At 41.2% G+C, this 20,839-nt stretch overlaps 1 protein-coding gene across 1 annotated transcript in view; it reads right to left on the bottom strand.

Annotated features, from left to right (window-relative positions):
- The window catches only part of LOC126480870 (calcium-binding mitochondrial carrier protein SCaMC-2), a 232,720-nt gene that overhangs the window by 115,543 nt on the left and 96,338 nt on the right, over positions 1 to 20,839 (bottom strand). Inside the window, exon 4 of the mRNA XM_050104249.1 lies at positions 20,282 to 20,393. Within this exon, the coding sequence (XP_049960206.1) occupies positions 20,282 to 20,393 (112 nt within the window). The remainder of the gene's footprint in view (positions 1 to 20,281; positions 20,394 to 20,839) is intronic.

The raw sequence follows: 20,839 nt of genomic DNA, 5'->3' as shown, positions 1-20,839 counted from the left end.
TCGCAAAATGAAATATTTCAATATTCTTATTAGTTTATTCTGCGTTAGGCTATATGGAGCAATTTGGTTCTTAAGTTCAGCACCCTTTTTTATTTTTATTTTAGACTACAGCAATGATGGTCCGGTTTTGGACACCTTCGCTGGGAACTGTTCACTTTGAAACTATATAGCGAGAAGTGTGTATGTCCGATGTTAACGAAATTTTAATAGGTTATAGGCATATATATTGGTAATGGAAATCTCAACTTACAGAAGTTCTTATGATTTTTCTAAAGTAACCTATTCTCAGTCCAAGATAAACTTATACCAGAAAGCGTGAGTTTGTTCTGAAAGTCTCTTTCGTGGTTGTCAGAAACTGCAACCACGATGACCGTACAGGGTGTTACGCATTTTATAGAGAGTAATATTTGTAGAAAGGCAATGGCAAACCACCTCCATTAGGACCCTGCCTAGTACAGCGGTGCGGGTCTCTCGCACCTTCCCCTATGCTCCTCGGAGTATGGGACGACGACGACGACGACGACGACGACGACGACGACGACGACACCACCACCACCACCACCACCAGCAATATTTGAAGGGTGGTTCTGTGCGTATATGACTTCGCGATTAGTAACGTGCACGGCTTGAAACTGAAAGCAGCGTTGCCGCGTACCGTTACCCACCCCCGATTGAGAAATGGAATAACCTGCATGCTATTATTACTATTTGACTGCCTCCATCGTGGTGGCTACATCATATATCATCATGCCTCCGAGACCACCACTGTCATTGGGTGAACTTAAAATGGTTTCAATTGTTATTTATTTCTTTCGAAGCAAGGGTGAAAAAGTAGGGTACAGTATGTTTTCTATCAGAAAGTGTCACACTATTGGGAATATCGTTGTCGTCAGTGAAGACTTAATTTATGCACGATACGAAGAACCACTAACTATTTTTACATAAATAAGGTATTCCCCACAATTAAAAATCTCCACCTGAAACTGATAGAAAGTATGGCAGATTTTTCGCGATATTTCAAACTCTAATAAGAAACTATAAAAAAAAATAATGGCAGATATCTACTTCAGCAATTGGTAAGTAATGTAAATAGCTCTTCTAAAAATTGTGAAGTGTGACATTTCTAAATGAAAATAAACTATTTTTAAACCTGTCGTTGGATGTCCAAAGCCCTCACGAAGAAAGACGATGGAAATTGGGTTTCCAAGACTACAAAACAGAATCAAGGACTGAAAGTAAAAATAATGATACGATCCTTCCGACCCGCAACTCTTCCACCTGATCGTGCAACCTAGCGGCTGATTCCGCACCCGCTCCCACTGCTAATCATATGTTCAAATACGAATGCAACCACTCTTCAATATCACTGTGTATAAAATCCGCAGAGTGTCCGGCAATACAGACCACGAAGCAGACTTTAAAAGCAACCCGCGTCTTCTGGTATATGTTTATCCTGGGCTGTGAATAAGTTACTTTAGAAAAATAAGAACTTGTTTTTGGGTGACTGAAAAATTCTGTAAATTGAAAGTTTGGCTACCAATATATGTGCCGATAACCTATTATACTTTCATTAACATCGGACAAGTCTGTTTCAGGTTATATAGTTTTAAATTGAACAGTTCCCAGCAAAGGCGCCCAAAATCAGGCAATCCTTACCACAAATTAAAATAAAAAATATAATGAACTTTAGAAACAAATTGGTCCATATAGCATAACGTATAATAAAACAAAAATATTGGTATAGCTCCTTTTGCGATAGGCCTATTGGTTCGCTTGTAATTAAAGCCTAAACTCGAGTCTCCATACCAAAAATCCGATAGTACTTAACTAAATCTCCATTAAATGTGAATATTTGGACAAATGTGGGAGATTTGGGGTACAAAAGTAATTTGACTTCACAAAAAAGTCTCAGCACGAATTTAGCACTACGAATACTTTTCACGTTTTTATTTGCATCTTTGCAAAATAGTGAGTGAATTTTAAAATTTACGACCTCTTTTTAAGCAGAATTTGAGGTTCTACAACATGACACTTTTCATTTGGAGTAACCGTTTTTGAGTTATAGGCGTTGAAACATGAGTATAATTCACTTTTCCACCAAGTTGGTAAATGCTGCCGAACTCTAACGATCGATTGTGCGTAAAGGGATGGACTTCCAAGTAGATCATTTTTTGCTCTTCGTTTTGGTGATTAGGAAATTTTCTATGTATGTGTCTACTTCTAGGTTTCTCAACCCTCAAAAGTTTAGCAAAAATCACAAATCGTCGCAAACTCATTGAACTCCTATTGGGGATCAAATGTCTAATATGCGTACACTATTATCGCAAGACTCGGTGTTGTCGCCTTTGCTGTTCAACCTAGTTACATCAAATATACAGTAGCGCTCAAAAGTATTATAACAAACACATTGATTGATTAATTAATTTAAAAAATATTCAACATGAAAATCAGTTACTTATTTCATTGATTGATTTTCATCGTTCTACTAAACAGTGACAAAGTAGCCCTTGTTCGAAACATAAAAGAGTAATAGTTTTTTTAATTAGGGCAATGGCGGAGCAAAAGTTTTTTTAAACATAATTACCATCTACCCTAATACGAAAAATCAATATTTAGTGGGATGTCCCTTGTCTTTTATGACAGCCTCAAACCGCGCCGACATTAAGTCGACCAACTTTTGGAATCGATCAAAAATGCGTCTTTGTTCGAATAATTTTATATTCCTTTTTCTGCGGTCCAACTCTTTTACAGATGTTCTACAGGATTCTAATCCCGAGTTTGACTTGGCCATCCGAAAACGTTGATTTTTTTGCCTTTTAAAAACTCATTAATTTACTTGGACTTGTGCGTTATCTCGTTGAAAATACCATCCAGGTGGCCATTATTGTTTAGTGTATGGTAGCACTTGAGTCTTTAATATTTTTTCGTAAACGAACCGATCCATATTATGTTCATTTCGAACTAACCGTCAAACTCCAGAGCGTGAAAAACATCCCCAAACCATCACACTGCAACGTCCATATTTGACCCTGGGAATCTGGTACTGAAAATCATCTCTTATCTACAGGACGTCGAATGTACTCGATACCATCAGATTACATTAAATTAAATTTGCTCTCGTCACTCCACAGAATTTTAGACCAATCTGAACTCGACCATGATCTGTGCCGTTTTGCAAATGTAAGTCGAGCCTTCTTGTTTTTCGTAGATACTAAGGATTTTTTCGTCGGTCTTCGTGCATGTGATCCAAAGAGTTTCAAGCGTTTTTTGACAGTGGGAACGTGAATGTCGGCGTTATATTTTTCTATCAATTCTCTTAGTATCATTACAGCCGACTTGAGAACATCACTTGTTGATAACTTTTTTATATAATATGATCGACTTCCGGAGACTTTTTTGGACGTCCACTGCGAAGCTTATTTTCGATAGTCTTTCGTTTATTATATAATTTTTTCCTCGTACTAACGAGATGACGAGACACTAAAAAAACGAGCAACTTCGGTTTGTTTCAGTCCTTCCTTTAGCGCATTTATCACGGCGTTTTTAAAGTCACTGGAATATTCCTTGCGTTTCGGCATATTGAAATAATCACTATAAGTAAGTATCAGTAGAAATCAGAAATAAGAAGCAAGTAATTCCACGAATTCATGAAGCAAACTGCGTGTCAAAATACTTTGGAGCTCGCTGAAAGTCGCATTCGTCCGGCAGCACAACCTGACACCTTTAAATAATCGCAGTTATACTGCTATCCACTATAGTCGAGCCACTGTCAGACAGTGTTTTAAGAGAAATAATAACGGATTTTATTTAGGTTGTTAAAATACTTTTGAGCGTTGCCGTACATTCATGGTTTCACCTAAGTGTATAAGTACTGCAGTATCAGATGATTTATGTATTTATACCCGTAGCTATAATTTTATTGAGTGTCAGCAGCAGTTGGATAACGCTACGAGAGTGTTCACTCAATGGCTGATTGACGTGTCGCCTCATAAATCAACTGTGTGCTTATATATGAGACACAGCCTTAACGAAACAAGAAACATAAGATTAGGACCCTTCATATTCCTAGTCAAAAGAGTGGTCGTGTACTTAGGGATTTACATCTATCGTAAGCTAACATGGTCACATCAAATTTAATCATTTAATTCAAAAATATGAAGGTGATGTGAGAGGCGTCTGTTGGGCAGCAGACCCAAGAATCTGCATTAATGTACACTTCCGAAAAAAATATTAGTACACCTAAGAAGGCGTCAATTTTGATCTGATGACGGCATATGCGATGTACTGATAATGATTTCATCGCCGTCTGTCAACAGATAGCGTAGTGGCATATCAACCACAGCGCCATACTTGTCTACACTATAGTAGGTAATGCTCACAGCCAGAAGGCTCAGTGTGGTGCAAACAGGTAACCATATCACGGAGACGCACTCATAAATCCTACAGACAACTGAGCGAGTTTGAAAGGGGTCAAACTGTCGCCTTTCTAGTGGCGGGATGGTCCTTTCAGGTATTGGATTAAGAAGAAACTACCAACTTTAGCAGAATTTTACTTCGAGACTACATCTGTTCGTGAATACGTCGCCACTTCTCAGAACATAAGCTGCTTCACCACGCACTACGCTAATACCTTAGTGAAGCTTATTATAAAGAAGCGCCTTCCATTCAGCCAAATTTCACTGAACAAGAGAATTTTAGCCGAATACCTAACACCGTCGCTATCGTCAAGACAGATCTGAACAAATGGATCTAAACAAAAAGACGGAATAGCAAGTGCGTTCATAGACTGCAAGACTAATAACGAAGGTTGCGTCCATACTCAGTGCAGAACTCATAACGATTTTATAGGGAGTTAAATACGCAAAAAAGTGCAAGGAACAACAGCCGCAATTTTTCAGCCTCACGTTCAGTACTGATGCTGTTAAGATGCTAAGACGTCAAGAATACCAAAAATTGTCTAGCATATCGGATTACAAAAGAAGTGTTGCTTTCCAGCGTAAATGAGACGTCATTATCTCATGAATGTAAGCGCATAACAGAATAAAGGGAAATGAAAATTAGATCCTTCGGCCGAGGAGGCTGTAGACACTGGTTCTGTGAAATAAGATGAAGTGCCACCCGACAATATTCTTCATACCACAAGGACTATAATAAACAATGCCCGACTGAATGAAAAATCCCAATAATCTTATAAACTTAAAGGAAAAATTTTGGGTTTTTTCCTACTCCCATGACGTCCGAGCTCCCGAGTCCAGGGGAAAAGGGGCGGGAACCTACAGAAAAGAAAAAATGCAAGATGGGCAGTTGTCCTACTGATGGGAAAAAACCAAGACGGTTGACATGAGTATACGAGACAAGCCTGCACAGGTGCAACAAGGCGTGGGGATATGTAGCCACCCTGCATGGTTGTCAGGTTGCATTGATCATCCCCCCAGTCCTACGACATAAGAATCCAAGAAGGCGATCCGTTATGGCAGACCTGGAGCGTCGAAGCCAGCCTCTAAGATGTCAAAACCCAATATGGTAGTCTAATTGCTTGTGTTTTAAGCTTAGTATCCTATCCAAAGTGTCTCATACTTTCACAAAATCTAGATAACGATCCATTGGTCACAATTTTTTCTCCTGACATCACCTGCGACATGTCCTGCGACGTGCCCCCTCAACTCCACGGACATGTTTAAACAATTTACCCCAACCCCGGTATCTTAAGTTTAAAAATCACAAGCTGACCAGCTCTATGTTTAAGTCCACTTGTGCTAAGCTCACATTTAATGTTTAAACAACTGCCACCACTGTGTGGCTCGGATGTAACGTTTATGTCTTAATATAAACCAAGTTTCACGGTCCGTGCTGACACAGGAGTGTCTACCAGGGTCGGAGTCAGGCCGGTTAGGACCCAGCAGCCGGGCCTGCTACATAGGAACTCGGGCCTCTGCAGAAGCGCGGGTAAGAGCCAAGTCCAGATGCCCAAGTGCTTGCAGCCAACTCTACTGCCTCGCGTGACGTGCAGACAGCGATCCCCACATCATAACAGAGCACACCTGTCTCAAGCTAAAAATGGCAGGAAATTAAAAAATCCAATATAGTTCCAATGTTATTTGTGGTCGCACAGCAGTCACCCTTACAACCCCTAGGGCACACAATAGCATGCAATCAGTCTGTAAAGAGATTCCGTAAACGGGAGTCATGGACGTCCCCCTGTCGGCTGCTAGACCAGGTCCACGTACCCGCAAGAAATGCTGTGCGGTGCATAATAAGCTCCCTCTGCCAGCATGTCTCGCGCAGCGTCGAGGACCCCCAACTAGGCGACAGAGCAGCGATACCGCCACAGCTCGGAATCTTGAGCGGTTAAATCTTACATAAGACTCAAAAAACACATTCTTAAGTCACTGCAGAGACATTAACAAGTCATTATACCACAAGTATAAGGTTTCGGAAATAAAGGAAATCACAGAAAATGATGGCCCAGACACCTACTGTCATTTAGTAAACTAAACTATGGCGTAGTAACCATTTCTCACGCAATGAACTGTAAGAATGTTTCAGTCATTTTCATTATGGAGCTGCGAATTAACTAATATACGTCCTAAACCTCAATGTTTTAGTTACGCGATCGAAGCCCCTCTCACTTTTTTTGTTGGAGCACCTCCGCTTGTCTTTTAGCTGCACTCCACTCATCTGTGATTAGCTCTTGTACTGATCAAACAAGGTACGCTATTGTGCCATTTTTTATCAAAAGCGATTAGTTATGAGTGATTTCTTTACTACTTCTAGATCACTGTACCTGACGTTCATTTTTAAGCGTGCTGGCAACCAGTTTTCATTAAATATTACAAAAAGCAAAGACCCGCCTTCACTTATTGTAACAAGCATGATCACTATTGTTATCAACGTTTTTTTCCTGGATATATTGTCCAGTAACAATAAGGAACCAACCGACAGACAAAGAATCTTCATTGTTCTGAATGCGAGGTCGACGTCATGGACCGTTTGATGCACCTATTTTTGTGGCTAGATTGACCTTAAAGTCTGTGAATTTCTCCGACTGGGTTAAATACTAACAGTTGGAAAATCTGCTTCAAGGTAAAATTCCTTGATTTCGACACAAAAAGATGTATGCAGAAGACATTAAGTAAACTACTTGCAAGCATCTTTGATATAAATAGAGAATCTGAGAATCTAATGTTAGGTTCTGTTAATGTGTGCGACATTAGTACACCATCAGCAGCATACCGTTAACTTCAACCCTAAAACGCTCTATTCCTGTCAAGGAGTTCGCTGTTACGGCACTGGTCAGTGAGACGCTTACTGATAATAGCTGTTTTTTTTGTGAGCATAACCGATGAACTATGAAAACCTGACTGACATCTCAATGCACACACTGATTTAAACTAAAAGCGGGGTTGAAATATGTGAATACTGTTTACGGTATCATTCATGATACTTCCAGAGACCTGAAAGGCTTACCACCAACAACATACGTAAACTCAGAGTAAAAGAGAGATGAAGTACCACTTAACAGGTGAAATAAACATATTATTCTAAGCAACTCCCGTAAGTATTTAGTTTTTCCACAGTCTCCCCATTTGTAGTTTCACAATTCATTTTCTATTTCATTCGTGAGTTCATGGTGATCATGCGAACAATTTTGTTTCTAGCGTTTCTCTGCGTGGTTGACTTTTTGTTTTCAAATTTCTGTACAAGCAATTCCGTTTTGCTCTCGGTATTTCGAAATATGACTTTGTTGCCTTCTTAAAGTGCTCTGACCTGTGGTCTCTGGCGTGCCACTAGAAGCTTCTACTTCCAAATCACATCTACAAACCTTCATACAGATAGTGGAGAGTAACTTTTATCACTTATTGCCATTCCCTTTCTATCCCACTCGCGCCTGGAGCGATGTGTGAACAATTATGTACTTCTGAAATTATTCTGTGAAGTAGTTACGTCTACTCTGTTGATTTTACTTTAACATACGAATCTAAGGACAGTAGGATGGGGTTAAGTCATTGCCAAATTCACGTTGTGTGCTCTGACGCTAAGTGCTGCTATAAGAAACGGGGAAATACATTAAAGTGAGTTCCAGTTTTTCGAGGTTACTGGGATGGATAATCTCAACTGCCGAACTGGAATCTGACAGGAACGTTTGATGACAAAGACGTCTGGGCTTGTCACGCAGAATCGATGATGGAGTGAGTTAAAAGGGATACCGGCACGCTATTAAGCACGTGGTTATAATGTTTTGTCTTATCTGGAAAGAAACTCTTGAGGCGTAACTTTGATCTTGACTGCATGTTAATCAGCTGGAACTTTATATTCCTCAACTGCCTCCAAAGAGGCTTGACTATGATGCAAAGTTACATTTTTGCACATGCTATTCAGACGAAATATTTCCTGAAAGATGCTTAAACTGTGCTGCACTTGCTGGCTACATATGTTGTGGAACCAATGTTCCATTCTAGTAATTAATGAAAGGAAAAAAAGTGGAGTGTGATATATAAGTCGAAGAAATGTTCATGAAGAGTCATAGAAGGTAGCTGGTGAAGGCGACAGATCTTAGGGTCAACCTACGCACAGAAATGGGTACGTCATATGGGCTATAACATTGGCCTCCGGTTCAGAACGATTTGGATTATTTGCCTCTCCGTTAGTAGTACCTCCATTACGTGAACCTTTGTGTGTTTGGTTCCTGAGCCATTTGCACAAGTTTTCAGCGAGGACAAACATAGTTCAATTTTGAATGTCGCTGCAGAATGTACGTGTGCACCATCTATCATTTTAAATTTTAAACAGTTCCGAATTTTCACATTTTTAAGGTCCATACCTCAATTCGTAAAGCGAAACACTTCTAGGGTTACTATGCTCTCTCTCTCTCTCTCTCTCTCTCTCTCTCTCTCTCTCTCTCTCTCTCTGCGTGTGCGTAAATTTATGGCAAATACTAAGCTCTTCAGTCCTTTGGCTGCGTAACAAAAGTTTCTGTGTTCTTCATCTCAGAATAATTTATGTACAACACGTCGGTACTTGCTGCGCTTGAAAATGGCCTGTAAGGCCGTTGGCATAATATATTGAATACGTGAGGAAAAAATAGCGACGTGGAATGCTTCAAAATGTCTTTTAGCGACCGAAAGATATGTCCGTTTATCACACACATTTTGATACTTACAAAATACATTAATTTAAGCTTAAATGTGCTGCTTCCATTTTCAAATTTTACTGGCATTTTAACTTGGTTCACGGGGGCAGTGTGTCACATGAGTTGTTGGGGTGGCTGCAGTGTCACCACAAAAAAACTATTGTTTGAAATCTGAATTACTATCTTGGATTTTTGAATTCCCGCAATTTTTAACCTAGGATAGGTGTGTAGTGTTAGCATTTGGGAGCTCAAGGTCTGCACGTCATGCGAGGCAGTTCAGCTGGCTTCATGGTTCAAATGGCTCTGAGCACTATGGGACTCAACTGCTGTGGTCATAAGTCCCCTAGAACTTAGAACTACTTAAACCTAACTAACCTAAGGACAGCACACAACACCCAGCCATCACGAGGCAGAGAAAATCCCTGACCCCGCCGGGAATCGAACCCGGGAACCCGGGCGTGGGAAGCGAGAACGCTACCGCACGACCACGAGATGCGGGCCCTGGCTTCATGAATGTGGTCTTACCTCTTATAGGGAACAGTTTAAAATAAATTTGTATGGCAACTCTTAAATACTGTGTACATGAAGTTTATTTAGAGGAGCACATCAAATGTCCAGGGTAAGAGAGTAGATAGTGGTAGACGTTCAATTCCAAAATGTTACGCTTATAGAATTACTATCAGTGTTGCCAATGATGCCGCAGCCAGGAGACTACTTTCACCAAATATCATCACAATAACTTTGTTAGCATTTTCATCAAGAAAAAGTCTCTAGTAAACTCATTTTTCGGGGCTTTTCATTGTGGAAGGAGGCGAAAGAAGGTGATACCGTAGTGTTCAGCATTTTTGGAGACAGTTGCACACCACAACTTCTGAATTTCCTGGCTCCTCGCGTAGTGATCTGTTCCCAGCATTGTCTGTGTTGCAGCCTCCTCCTTACTCTTCTTAGGGTGTTTTATCGCTGCCATCTCATTTCAACATACGTGGGCCTTTTACATTCAACAAATGGCTCTGAGCACTATGGGACTTAACTTCTGAGGTCATAAGTCCCCTAGAACTTAGAACTACTTAAACCTAACTAACCTAAGGACATCACACACATCCATGCCCGAGGCAGGATTCGAACATTTTAATACTGACTCGCATGAATGTGGGTGGCTAAGCGTGCTCATTATCTTATTCCATGTTGTACTTGGTGTCTTCAATCTGCGGTATTGATAAAGTAGCACATGGTGTGTGGATAATGTTCTGTAATTTTCTTCCTGCTCCTGGTTCCTTTATAGACTGATTAGTTGTGGGTGCAGATTATGTTTAATAGCATATCTCATTACACCATTCTATTAAAAAAAAGCGATGTATATCTTTTAACTAGTATGCTATGAAAACAACACATCGAAGCACAGGTGTATTATAGACTTAACTAGTGACTTTTTGATGTAGTCTGTTATAGCAGCTTGTTGCGATATTTAAATGGGGGTTCCTCATTCAACCTGCTGGCACGTAAGCTGAGATAAACTGATACAAGGTTATGATTTCACATGTATAATTAATCTTACAATATCTACAAAAGCGCGTAGGAAATGATTTTTTCCAGCAGGCCAGGCCGAACAGTATTTCAAACAACCCCTCTGTTTTTACATAAGAATTTGAAATTAATAAGGGACAGTCAAATAAAAACCGAACACGCACCACAATGGGAGACCATGGAATGGTTGCATCCAAAAGTAATCACTACCTGTGTTAAGACATTTATCCCACTGGGAGACGAAATCATCAGTTCCTGTTTCGTAGAACGCAGTCGAGTGCTGACGGATCCACAACCACACCCACTCTTGCACTTCGTCGTCAGATTGAAACCGACACGCATGGCTTTCTTCTGGTCGTCAAAGATGTGACCACCATACGATGAAAGATGTATGCTGTACAGAGGATGTTGCACTGTTTCCCAACCAAATCGCTGAATCATAGCGTTCGTCCGATTGGCAGTATAGGGCGGGCGTTATGGTGCAACAGGATGATTCCGTGTGACAGCATTCCTGGGCGTACTGACTTCATGGCGCGTCGCAGTTTCTGTAAAAGTGTCTTTACAGTGCTATGCATTGATTGCGGTTCCACAGTTGAACTCTACGAGCGGAGGACCCCTCAAGTCGAAGGAGGAGGCCATCATGACCTTACCAAAATTTATGTGAACAGCTTTCGATGTCTTTGGCGGGGGAGATGTGGGATGTTTACACTGCTGACTTTGCTGTTTGCTCTCAGGCTGTCGAAATGTCGGACGTAAGCATCCTGTTGCACGATAACGCTCGCTCTCACTCTGCCAATCGGTCGGAGGCTACGCTTCAGCGATTTGGTTGTGAAACGCTGCAACTTCCTCCGTACAGTCCTGATCGTTCGCTGTAAGATTTTGCATTTTTGGCGACCTTGCGAAAGACAAGCGTGGACGTCGGTTTTTAGCCGGACGAGGAAGTGCAAGAGTCGGTGCGGTTGTGGATCCATCAGAGGCCAACCGCGTTCTGCGAAACAGGAATTGATCGCTTCGTCTCCCAGGGGGATAGATGTCTTAACGCCAGTAGTGGTTACTTTTAAATGGAACCATTAAATAGTCTCATCGTGGCGGGTGTTTGGTTTTCATCTGACTACTCATATATGTCGCTTATTAACTCCTTGTACTGTGAGACAACATGTAGCTATCGCTGCTCGTCATAAGTGAGCAGCAGCTATACAACTCTCGCCGAGTGTGTCGTCCTAAGTTATTTTTGTGCCGTCCGTTTATTAGTATAGTCAACGCAAATAAGATAAAAGTGGATCAAGGTGTAAGAAATGTATTTACAAAAGATATACACAATACACCACCGACGTACACAGTTGTTAAAACGTAAAATTTAATCCGAAATTTGACATCCTATAAAATTAAGTACAATTATGCGCAAAAAAACTTTATGGCTTAGAGGAGATGGATTTATAACAACCAAATTTCATCCGCAAGAGACAAAAATATACATATTCCTAATTCATTGAATTGAGATAAAACCAGACAAGCCGGCCGCGGTGGTCTCGCGGTTCTAGGCGCTCAGTCCGGAACCGCTCGACTGCTACGGTCGCAGGTTCGAATCCTGCCTCGGGCATGGATGTGTGTGTTGTCCTTAGGTTAGTTAGGTTTAAGTAGTTCTAAGTTCTAGGGGACTGATGACCACAGATGTTAAGTCCCATAGTGCTCAGAGCCATTTGAACCAAACCAGACAACGAAAACTAGCATCTGCTTCATTTTCACTGAACTATACTAGAGGGATATGTCGAGGGAAAAAGACAAAGAGGAAGGCCACGACTGAGGTACATGGATGAAATCGTGAAAGATGTGGGATGTAACACCTATAAAGAAATGAAGAGAAAAGCTGAAAGACGCACAGAATGAAGACAAGCTGCCATTGTAGCTGTTGCAAACTAATCCTTGGATTGACCACTACAGAAGAAGAAGACCCCGAATAAACGCTAACAGACGTATGTGCTGAATTGGTCTTCTGGGATAGCTTTAAGAAAAAAATTTAAATTTTTTTCCTGAGAGCTTCCACCTGTCCGTGACTACTCAATTGTTGCACGAAAGCTTCCAGTCGGTCACAGACAGTTTGAGTTTGACGAAATGAGTGCTCTAACGTCTCTGTGGCCGAATGGCTAAATATTGTAGCTGCTTCGAAGGAAACTTGCGGATCTCTTATTTACGGGAATACGCTTTTAGCGACTTCTACTTATAAAACTTTGGACGAGCTTGCTGAAGAACAACTTTTGAACAGGCTCAATAGCTGGTACCCTTGGATGTCAGACGCGTCCATTGTTGGAACAACACAATGATAGATGTAATGCATCACAATAAACTTGAAACAAGATAACTGTAAACTAAAGTGACTCATAATAATATCACACTTAAAACTAAAAAATAATTAAAGCATTTCGTTCAGAAATAGGAATCAATTGTTCCGATGGTTCCGACTCAAAGTGACTTTAAAGAACCAAAACTCGGAAAATGAATGAAGTACTTCTGCTGACATTCAAGAGTAACGCAATGAAAGGCGCTGACCACAAATCTGGCAGAACAATGACAAATAAAAATTATTAGTATTATGTAACTAAACTGCATTCATGCGCATACAGACAGTATGAAAAATATGGTCATACTATAAAAATGACAAAATAATTAAGCATTTTTTGTAATGAGGACAAAACTAAATTTGTAACAAGTCTGTGTAACCGTATTCGAGAACACTGATATGGGATGGGGGTGGCGGTACGGTTAGCGGCGCTAACTACCGACACGGAGATTTAGGGTTTTACTTGCAGTGCACACCGGAAATACTCTATGTGATCAAAAAGCATTCGGACACCTCGCTGAAAAGTTCCTGGCGCCCCCTATCAGTAATGCTGGAATTCAATATGGTGTTGGCCCATCCTTAGCCTTGATGACAGCTTCCACTCTCGCAGGCATATGTTCAATCAGGTGATGGAAGGTTTCTTGGGGGATTGCAGCCCATTCTTCACGGAGTGCTGCACTGAGGAGAGGTTTCGATGTCGGTCGGTGAGGCCTGGCACGAAGTCGGCGTTCCAAAACATCCCAAAGGTGTTCTAAAGGTTTCAAGTCAGGACTCTGTACAGGCCAGCCCATTACAGGGATGTTATTGTCGTGTAACCACTCCGCCACAGGCCGAGCATTATGAACAGGTGTTCGATCGTGTTTAAAGATGCATTCGCCATCCCCGAATTGCTCTTCACCAGTGGGAAACAAGAAGGTTGCAAGATCCCCTTCGCTTCTAAACTGATACTGTTATTACTCAGCTTAGTCGCGAGTCCGCAGAGGGTGGTGTATGTGACGTACAGTATAACTGGTCAGCATTTCCACCCGGAATTTGCGAGTGTAAGTCGGACCTTCCTTGATCCGCCTTGGTGGGTCGTGTCGTCGGATTTCCTCCTACCTGTGTGCGGTGCAGCTCTCGTAAATGTCGTCCCGTGCAGATTCTTCATTGGCGCATAGGATGTCTCTGTCGGTGGAAGCTAATTATCTGAAACTGCTGTCGGTCAACTTTGGGGTATCTATTTACTCGAAATTAATATTCAGAATGCCGTAATATCACTTTTATTCTTATTAGATCAATAATGAAATACTCATGCCATGAACTACTCGTAACCGAGAGCATGGCTACCATCGAACAAGACAGGAAGAGCTCTTAAGCCGACTGCCGACTTTCGCGCGCAGTCCTTAGGCTAGGCGCGCACAGGCGATTTTTCAGTCGGCGCGACTTAACAATCGCTGTCGCGGAAGTACATTGTGGTTCGCACACAGCGACAGGAAAATCGCAACTACTCTCAGTACCAGCGTGGATTTCATCGAAACAGCTTGTTTGGTGGCGCTTTTACTGCGAAGAAGAGCGAGGAAACAGCGCAAATGTCGTTACTGGGTGCATCCGATTGTAAGTCAAAGACTAGTGAAAGGGCAGTTTTAAAAATTACACGAAGTTTTGATACACTGCTTCAGACAGTAGGAACGAATATAACAAAACAAGATACGACATGGAGGAAGTGTATACCACCTGAGGAGCGCTTATCAGTGACTTTGAGATGAGCACACATTATTTCATTCAACAGTTTTTATTGCCCTTTTACATTATTGATTAGATACATCAAGAGAATCTTTTCATACAACAATTGTTGTTGCCATTTTACATTACTGATCAGATACATCAAGAAAATCACTACTGCAAGTCGAAACTGGCGAACTTGTTTCATGAGAAAACTGCAAAACCATGTTGCGCATAGATACCTTGCAATTGGAAATAGCTTTCGCTAATTACACTACGAATATATACTGGGAGCCACTACAATCAGAGAAATTGTGAAGGATACATGTGAGCAGTTGTGGCAATGCCTACAGCCTATTCATACGGCAGAAAAAACTGAAGATGATTGGAAGATTATTGCCAAACAGTATTTAGACAGAACTGACTTTTCAAATTGAATTGGTGCTGTGGAAGGGAGACAAGTGAGACTGAAGAAGCCTGCTGACAGTGGCTTGGAGTTTTATAATTACAAGAATTATTTTTCGACAATACTTCTGGCCGTAGTGGACGCTGACTATTGTTTCACTGTGATAGACGTGGGCTCGTACGGAGCCATTGGGGATTCTAATGTGTTCAAGAAATTCAACTTCTATCAAAAACTGAAATCTAATCAGTTAAACATTCCAAATCAAAATTTACAACACGAGGAGGAAGGAGAGCCTCAACCTTTTAATTTTGTAGGAGATGAAGCATTTGCACTGTCTAGACATATTCTGCGGCCGTACTCGAAGAAAAACCTGACAATGAAACAGCGTGTTTTTAATTATAGACATTGTCATGCTCGTAGAATGATGTAATGTACTTGGGGATTCTGGCTAACAAATGGAGAATATTTCATCGACCTATGGATGTGGATGTTGGTTTTTCAGACATAATCATAAAAGCATGTTGTATTCTGCATAATTTCGTAAGACGAAATGACGGTGCACGAACTGAGGACGAGTCGTACGAATGCCTTCTACAAGGCTGTGAGCCTGTAGGAATAAGAGCTGATGCATGTGGTATGCAGATAAGGGATTATTTAGCAAACTACTTTGTAATTCCACAAGGATCGGTATCTTGGCAATATGAAAAAATTTAAATTGTTGTAACTGTGATGTCTACATGAATGAATGAAATAAATGAACCATGAAATACCATTGTTAGTCTTTTCTGCTCCAGGCAGTTCAGTCCAGTTCCGAATTAGGCTGCAGCATACTTCTCCCCATAGTTTCTTTCAAAGTGCGATCACTGTATTCTTTTAATTTCCTGTTGTAGAGAGCTGGTCGCTTTTCTACTTCTGCAATTAGTCTTTCTGAATAGACACCACAACTTACAATGTCATCAGTAGCGCAACTCCCGTTATCAGACATGCTGCTGGCGCACTGAACTTGTGTGTATGCAACACAGAGCGAGAGCGACTGACAGAAATCGCGTCGCTAGTGCGCGCGGGCCCATGCCAGTGCCTGTGAATCATTCCACACCTGCCACAATCGCGTCGCACGTGAAATAGGGCCGGTTGCGTCTTTTAAATCGTCGCTACTTTTTTGTCACACGTGCGCGCGCTCCTATTCGAGCCACCATTTACCGGCGTGATTTGTGGCTTATGAGCAGCCGCTCGACCATGAAATCCATGTTTTCTCACCTCCCGCGAACTGTCATATTACTTGCAGTGGATTCTGATGCAGCTTGGAATTCCCTCTTCAACTGTCGGCGGTCTCTGTCAGTCAACAGACGAGGTCGGTCTGTACGCTTTTGTGCTGTACGTGTCCCTTCACGTTTTCACTTGGCTGTCACTTAGAAAACAGTGGACCTAGGGATGTTTAGTAGTATATGGAAATCTCGCGTACAGACGTATGACAAGTGACACCCAGTCAACTGACCACGTTCGAAGTCTGGAGTTCCGCGGAGCGCCCCATTCTGCTCTCTCGCTATGTCTAATGACTACTGATGTCGCCGATATGGAGTACCTGGCAGCAAAATGCACCTAATATGAAAAACACATGTTTTGGGAGGGGGGGGGGAGGTGTCCGGGTACTTTTGCCCACATAGTGTATTTCTGTGGAGGAAAGGTCTGGAAAGGCGTCCACTCACCCTCGCCAAATGACAAGGTGCTTGAATAAAATAACTCGCGAAACTTCTGAGGTGGTGCCAAATTGAAAGTTCTGGAACAGTATGGATAATAGAATGCAGTAATAGTATGCTAAATTTCTGAGGGTTCTTGGTGAGAAGTAAAAATATGCAGAACGACTTCAGATGTATGTATCTAACATCTACTCGGCAACAGTTTTAGTTTACATTATTTAGTTAACACGATAAACATCACGACGTGGAATAGCGCACCAAATTGGTGCCTTTGATATTGTTGACACATGCATACTGTCAGACAACTGATCGAGGTCTTCAGTGCGCTGACATGATTTCGATTTGATTTTTATTTGGTTCTGTTAAATTCTGTACTAAGGTTGTATTGTAATGTAGGAAAAGTCAAAAATACATTATTACAGGGAGAAAGGAGAAGAAAAATAAACAATACTGCGAAGAATGTACACACACAGGGATAAAAAAAACTGCTGTATGGCCTTTTCGATTGGCTGTTTTGGACTGTGAAGATTTGCCAATGAATTTCATTAGGTAGAAAAACTGCTGCTGCGAAAAAATACAAATATTTTGGCTTAGTCATCCGAGAAGTATGAGTTACACAAAGGAACGTACGTGAGCAGCCACAGAAAAAGGGGGAAATTATCTTGGCGAATAACAACCTCGGATGTAGAATGGTATATGCGAGGCACACTACAAAAATAATCAAGGGAAGAATAGCTCGCCGAAATGAAGGCGTAAATGGTCATACTGTTACAGGGCACGCCAAACAGTTTTTGCAAAAGTAGCGGTATTGCAGCACTGCCGCCGAGCCACCAACGTGGGCCAGCAAACAGCTGGGCTCTGCAAGGTCGTGTTGCGCAAGCTGTGGGACGCCGGGTCTGCTGCCGCAGCTATCAGCGACCTTGGAACCACAGGTACACGCCTGCCCACACGACGTCAGATTTCCGTTAACCACTCGTTATACTACGTCATCGCCAAGGCGTTCTTGTACACGTCACTTCTGCCGCGTTCTTCATCAGACTCTCAAAGGCTTGGGGTAGGACTACGTGGAGGCACATACGAACGACGCGAATGGAGTTTTCTTAACTGGTGTACAATATATTACATTGATGGTCTTCAAACAAGCGAATTATGTAGCCAGTAAATCTGTTATGAATGTATGATAAATATGTTTCTGATTTTCAGCTCTTGCGTATGATATCCCTTTATCACCTAGAAGGATCATCGTCACTTGTGCTGCCTATTTCCGTTTCACATTTGAATGATTAATAAACCACCTTTTTTCGGAGCTGATTTGCGTACAAGTTGTGTACTGCTCTGCCCCCTTGTATTTCTCGTAATTTACATATAAAACATGACACGATAAGCACCGAAGTACGCGTCGGAGACTTACGTATTAGATACTGTAAGTTTTCTGAAATACACCAAAGTTTGTTAAAAGCACCAAAGTTCGTTAAACATGGACCTAAGCTACTGATCAGTCTTTAACATAACCTTTATTTTGCATTAACATTTGGTTGCTTCGATAACTCTCAATCATATTGTCACCTTCCAACTTAATCTACACTTGACACTTCATCACAAATCAGTGTCGCCAAAATTATGATTTTAGGAGGGAGGAGGAGGCAGATTAGTTGCTGAAGAGCAATATGTTTCTCCCGCTTAGATCTGAAAACATTGCAAACACTGAAAGCTCTGGTCACGGTTAGAATGACAGGTGACTGCTGTATATACTGACTGTGTCAGTAGTTTTGTTTTCAACTTTTTTCCTATTTCTGTTTGTTTCCATCACACGACTGTCATTTACTTCTATGAGGTAGTATAACAAGACAAATCGAATCTGAATAGGCAACATTATAAAAGCTGGCATTGAAGAAGAGTTACACCATCTTATTGTGAAAAGCATTTCAACAATACAAAATGGCCTTTGAATAGGGCATTTAGACAGCACAAATTAGTCAGTTTGACATGCGGTGCTTCTCTTGCTTCACAAAGGGTTCTAAGTATATTGGCAGTAAGCAAAATAAACTGAAAAATCAGCCAACCAGTTGCAAAGAAAGGTTTATTATCCCTTGACCATGGTTTCAATATCTGTAAAAATATCTTTTTCTTCAGAAGATATTTTTTACAATTATTGAAACCATAGTCACAAGGGATAATACACCTTTATTTGCAACTGGTTGGCTGATTTTTCAATCTATTCTGAATTACACAGGTGCTGTTTCGCAGCCATGTTTACGATTTTGATCGATAAGCATTTAGTACAAAATGCTTATAAGCAATATCTAAAGAATGAGAATACAACACAATACACTAAATAACATCTATATGACAAAGTGCCACTGAAGACTCCTGCACTGTGCCTGTTATTTGCGAGAAACTTAACATTGATAGGTGTTTCACATACATAAACAAACCTGAGAGAACAGAGCAGTTCTAGAGAACAGAGCAGTTCTGAATCTCCATTTAATCCTACTGATAACCATCTGGGTACTGTAGGCAGAAGCAGGACATGTTCTAAGTCCAACTGCCACAAGCCGCCACTTCAGGAGAGCGGGGGGCGCAAGCTGAGAGGGGTGCCAAAATTGTAAGATTTCTATGCAGAATGAGTCACAATTGGTAGAGGACGCTTGGGACACCAAGCTGAGAGGGGCACCAGGAGCACCAAAGTGCAAACACTTGTATACAACACGTATCAATTCGTAGAAAAATCTAGCAATGGTGAAGGTGTACAGGGAACAGGGGGAAGGCGGTGGGACTCCAAATTAGAAGTCACTTGTGTAGAAAAGTTTTCTCAAACCAGCCCTGGGCAGAAGAGTCTATCTGATAATTCTTTTCAAAATTATTGTTGTTGTTTTTTGGGGAAGGAGACCAGACAGCGAGGGAGGTCACCGGTCTCATCAGATTAGGGAAGGATGGGGAAGGAAGTTGGCCGTGCCCTTTGAAAGTAACCATCCCGGCATTTGCCTGGAGCGATTTAGTGAAATCATGGAAAACCTAAATCAGGATGGCTGGCCGCGGGATTGAACCGTCGTCCTCCCGAATGCGAGTCCAGTGTTTAACCACTGCGCCACCTCGCTCAGTAATTCTTTTCAAAGAAATGCGTACATTCTTATATACAAACTGGTGATACAAGAGTGTTTGATACACGAGTTAAAACTTCACGATCCGCCCCATATAATTTATGGGGGGGGGGGGGGGAAACACTAAAAACTGCAATTCTTTTTAAGTATTTAATGAAATATTCTGTCAAAAATTTTAACTGGATCATATAATAGATAAGTTACATTTGAAAACTTTTGCCGATGTCATTACTAGCATTCAGTGTTACACTCTGATTCACTGTGTTGTGTTACAGTTTCATAGATCTCTAGGATAAATGTTGGTCATCATCATCATCATCATCATCATCATCATCATCATCATCATTATTATTATTATTACTACTACTATTATTATTTACATACCGTAGCATGTCTCCAATACTTGATGAGCTCAAAGATGTCAGTGCTTGGAGCATACAAAAGGAAATCCCTCCATTCATCAAAACTAATGTTGAGGCTTCCATCCTGGTCCATCCTACAGACAAAGGCAGGCACTCATACGAAGTTTCATAGTAACTGTGATAGATACAGTTATTAAATACTCTTTACAAAAAGAAACCATGCTGTGAAGGATACAATACTGTCGAATAAAATGTGGCTTAAAGATTTCATAAAATGAAACTCAGTTCAGCCTGTTTTGGATGATTAAGAGTTCCACTGTGTTTAATAGCATCCAAAAAAGTATTTTCATATTTTGTAGACTGTCACTCCTTGATGAGTGAGAGCCAATTTTAGACTAATACCGTATGTTTGCCACTTCAATTCATCTGTGAATCCTTTTACCTGGCAAAACATGATTAAATGGTGACATGTAAAATGGTTTTAAAAATTATGCATGAAATTCACCTAGGTTCCATGGTTAAGGGGGGAGGGAGAGAGGGGGGAGGAAGAGGGGGGGAGACAGGGGGGAGGGAGAGAGAG

Source organism: Schistocerca serialis, chromosome 5, assembly GCF_023864345.2.
Source record: "Schistocerca serialis cubense isolate TAMUIC-IGC-003099 chromosome 5, iqSchSeri2.2, whole genome shotgun sequence".
Classification (NCBI taxonomy): Eukaryota; Metazoa; Arthropoda; class Insecta; order Orthoptera; family Acrididae; genus Schistocerca; species Schistocerca serialis.
This window is presented reverse-complemented; position numbering and strand designations above follow the sequence as displayed.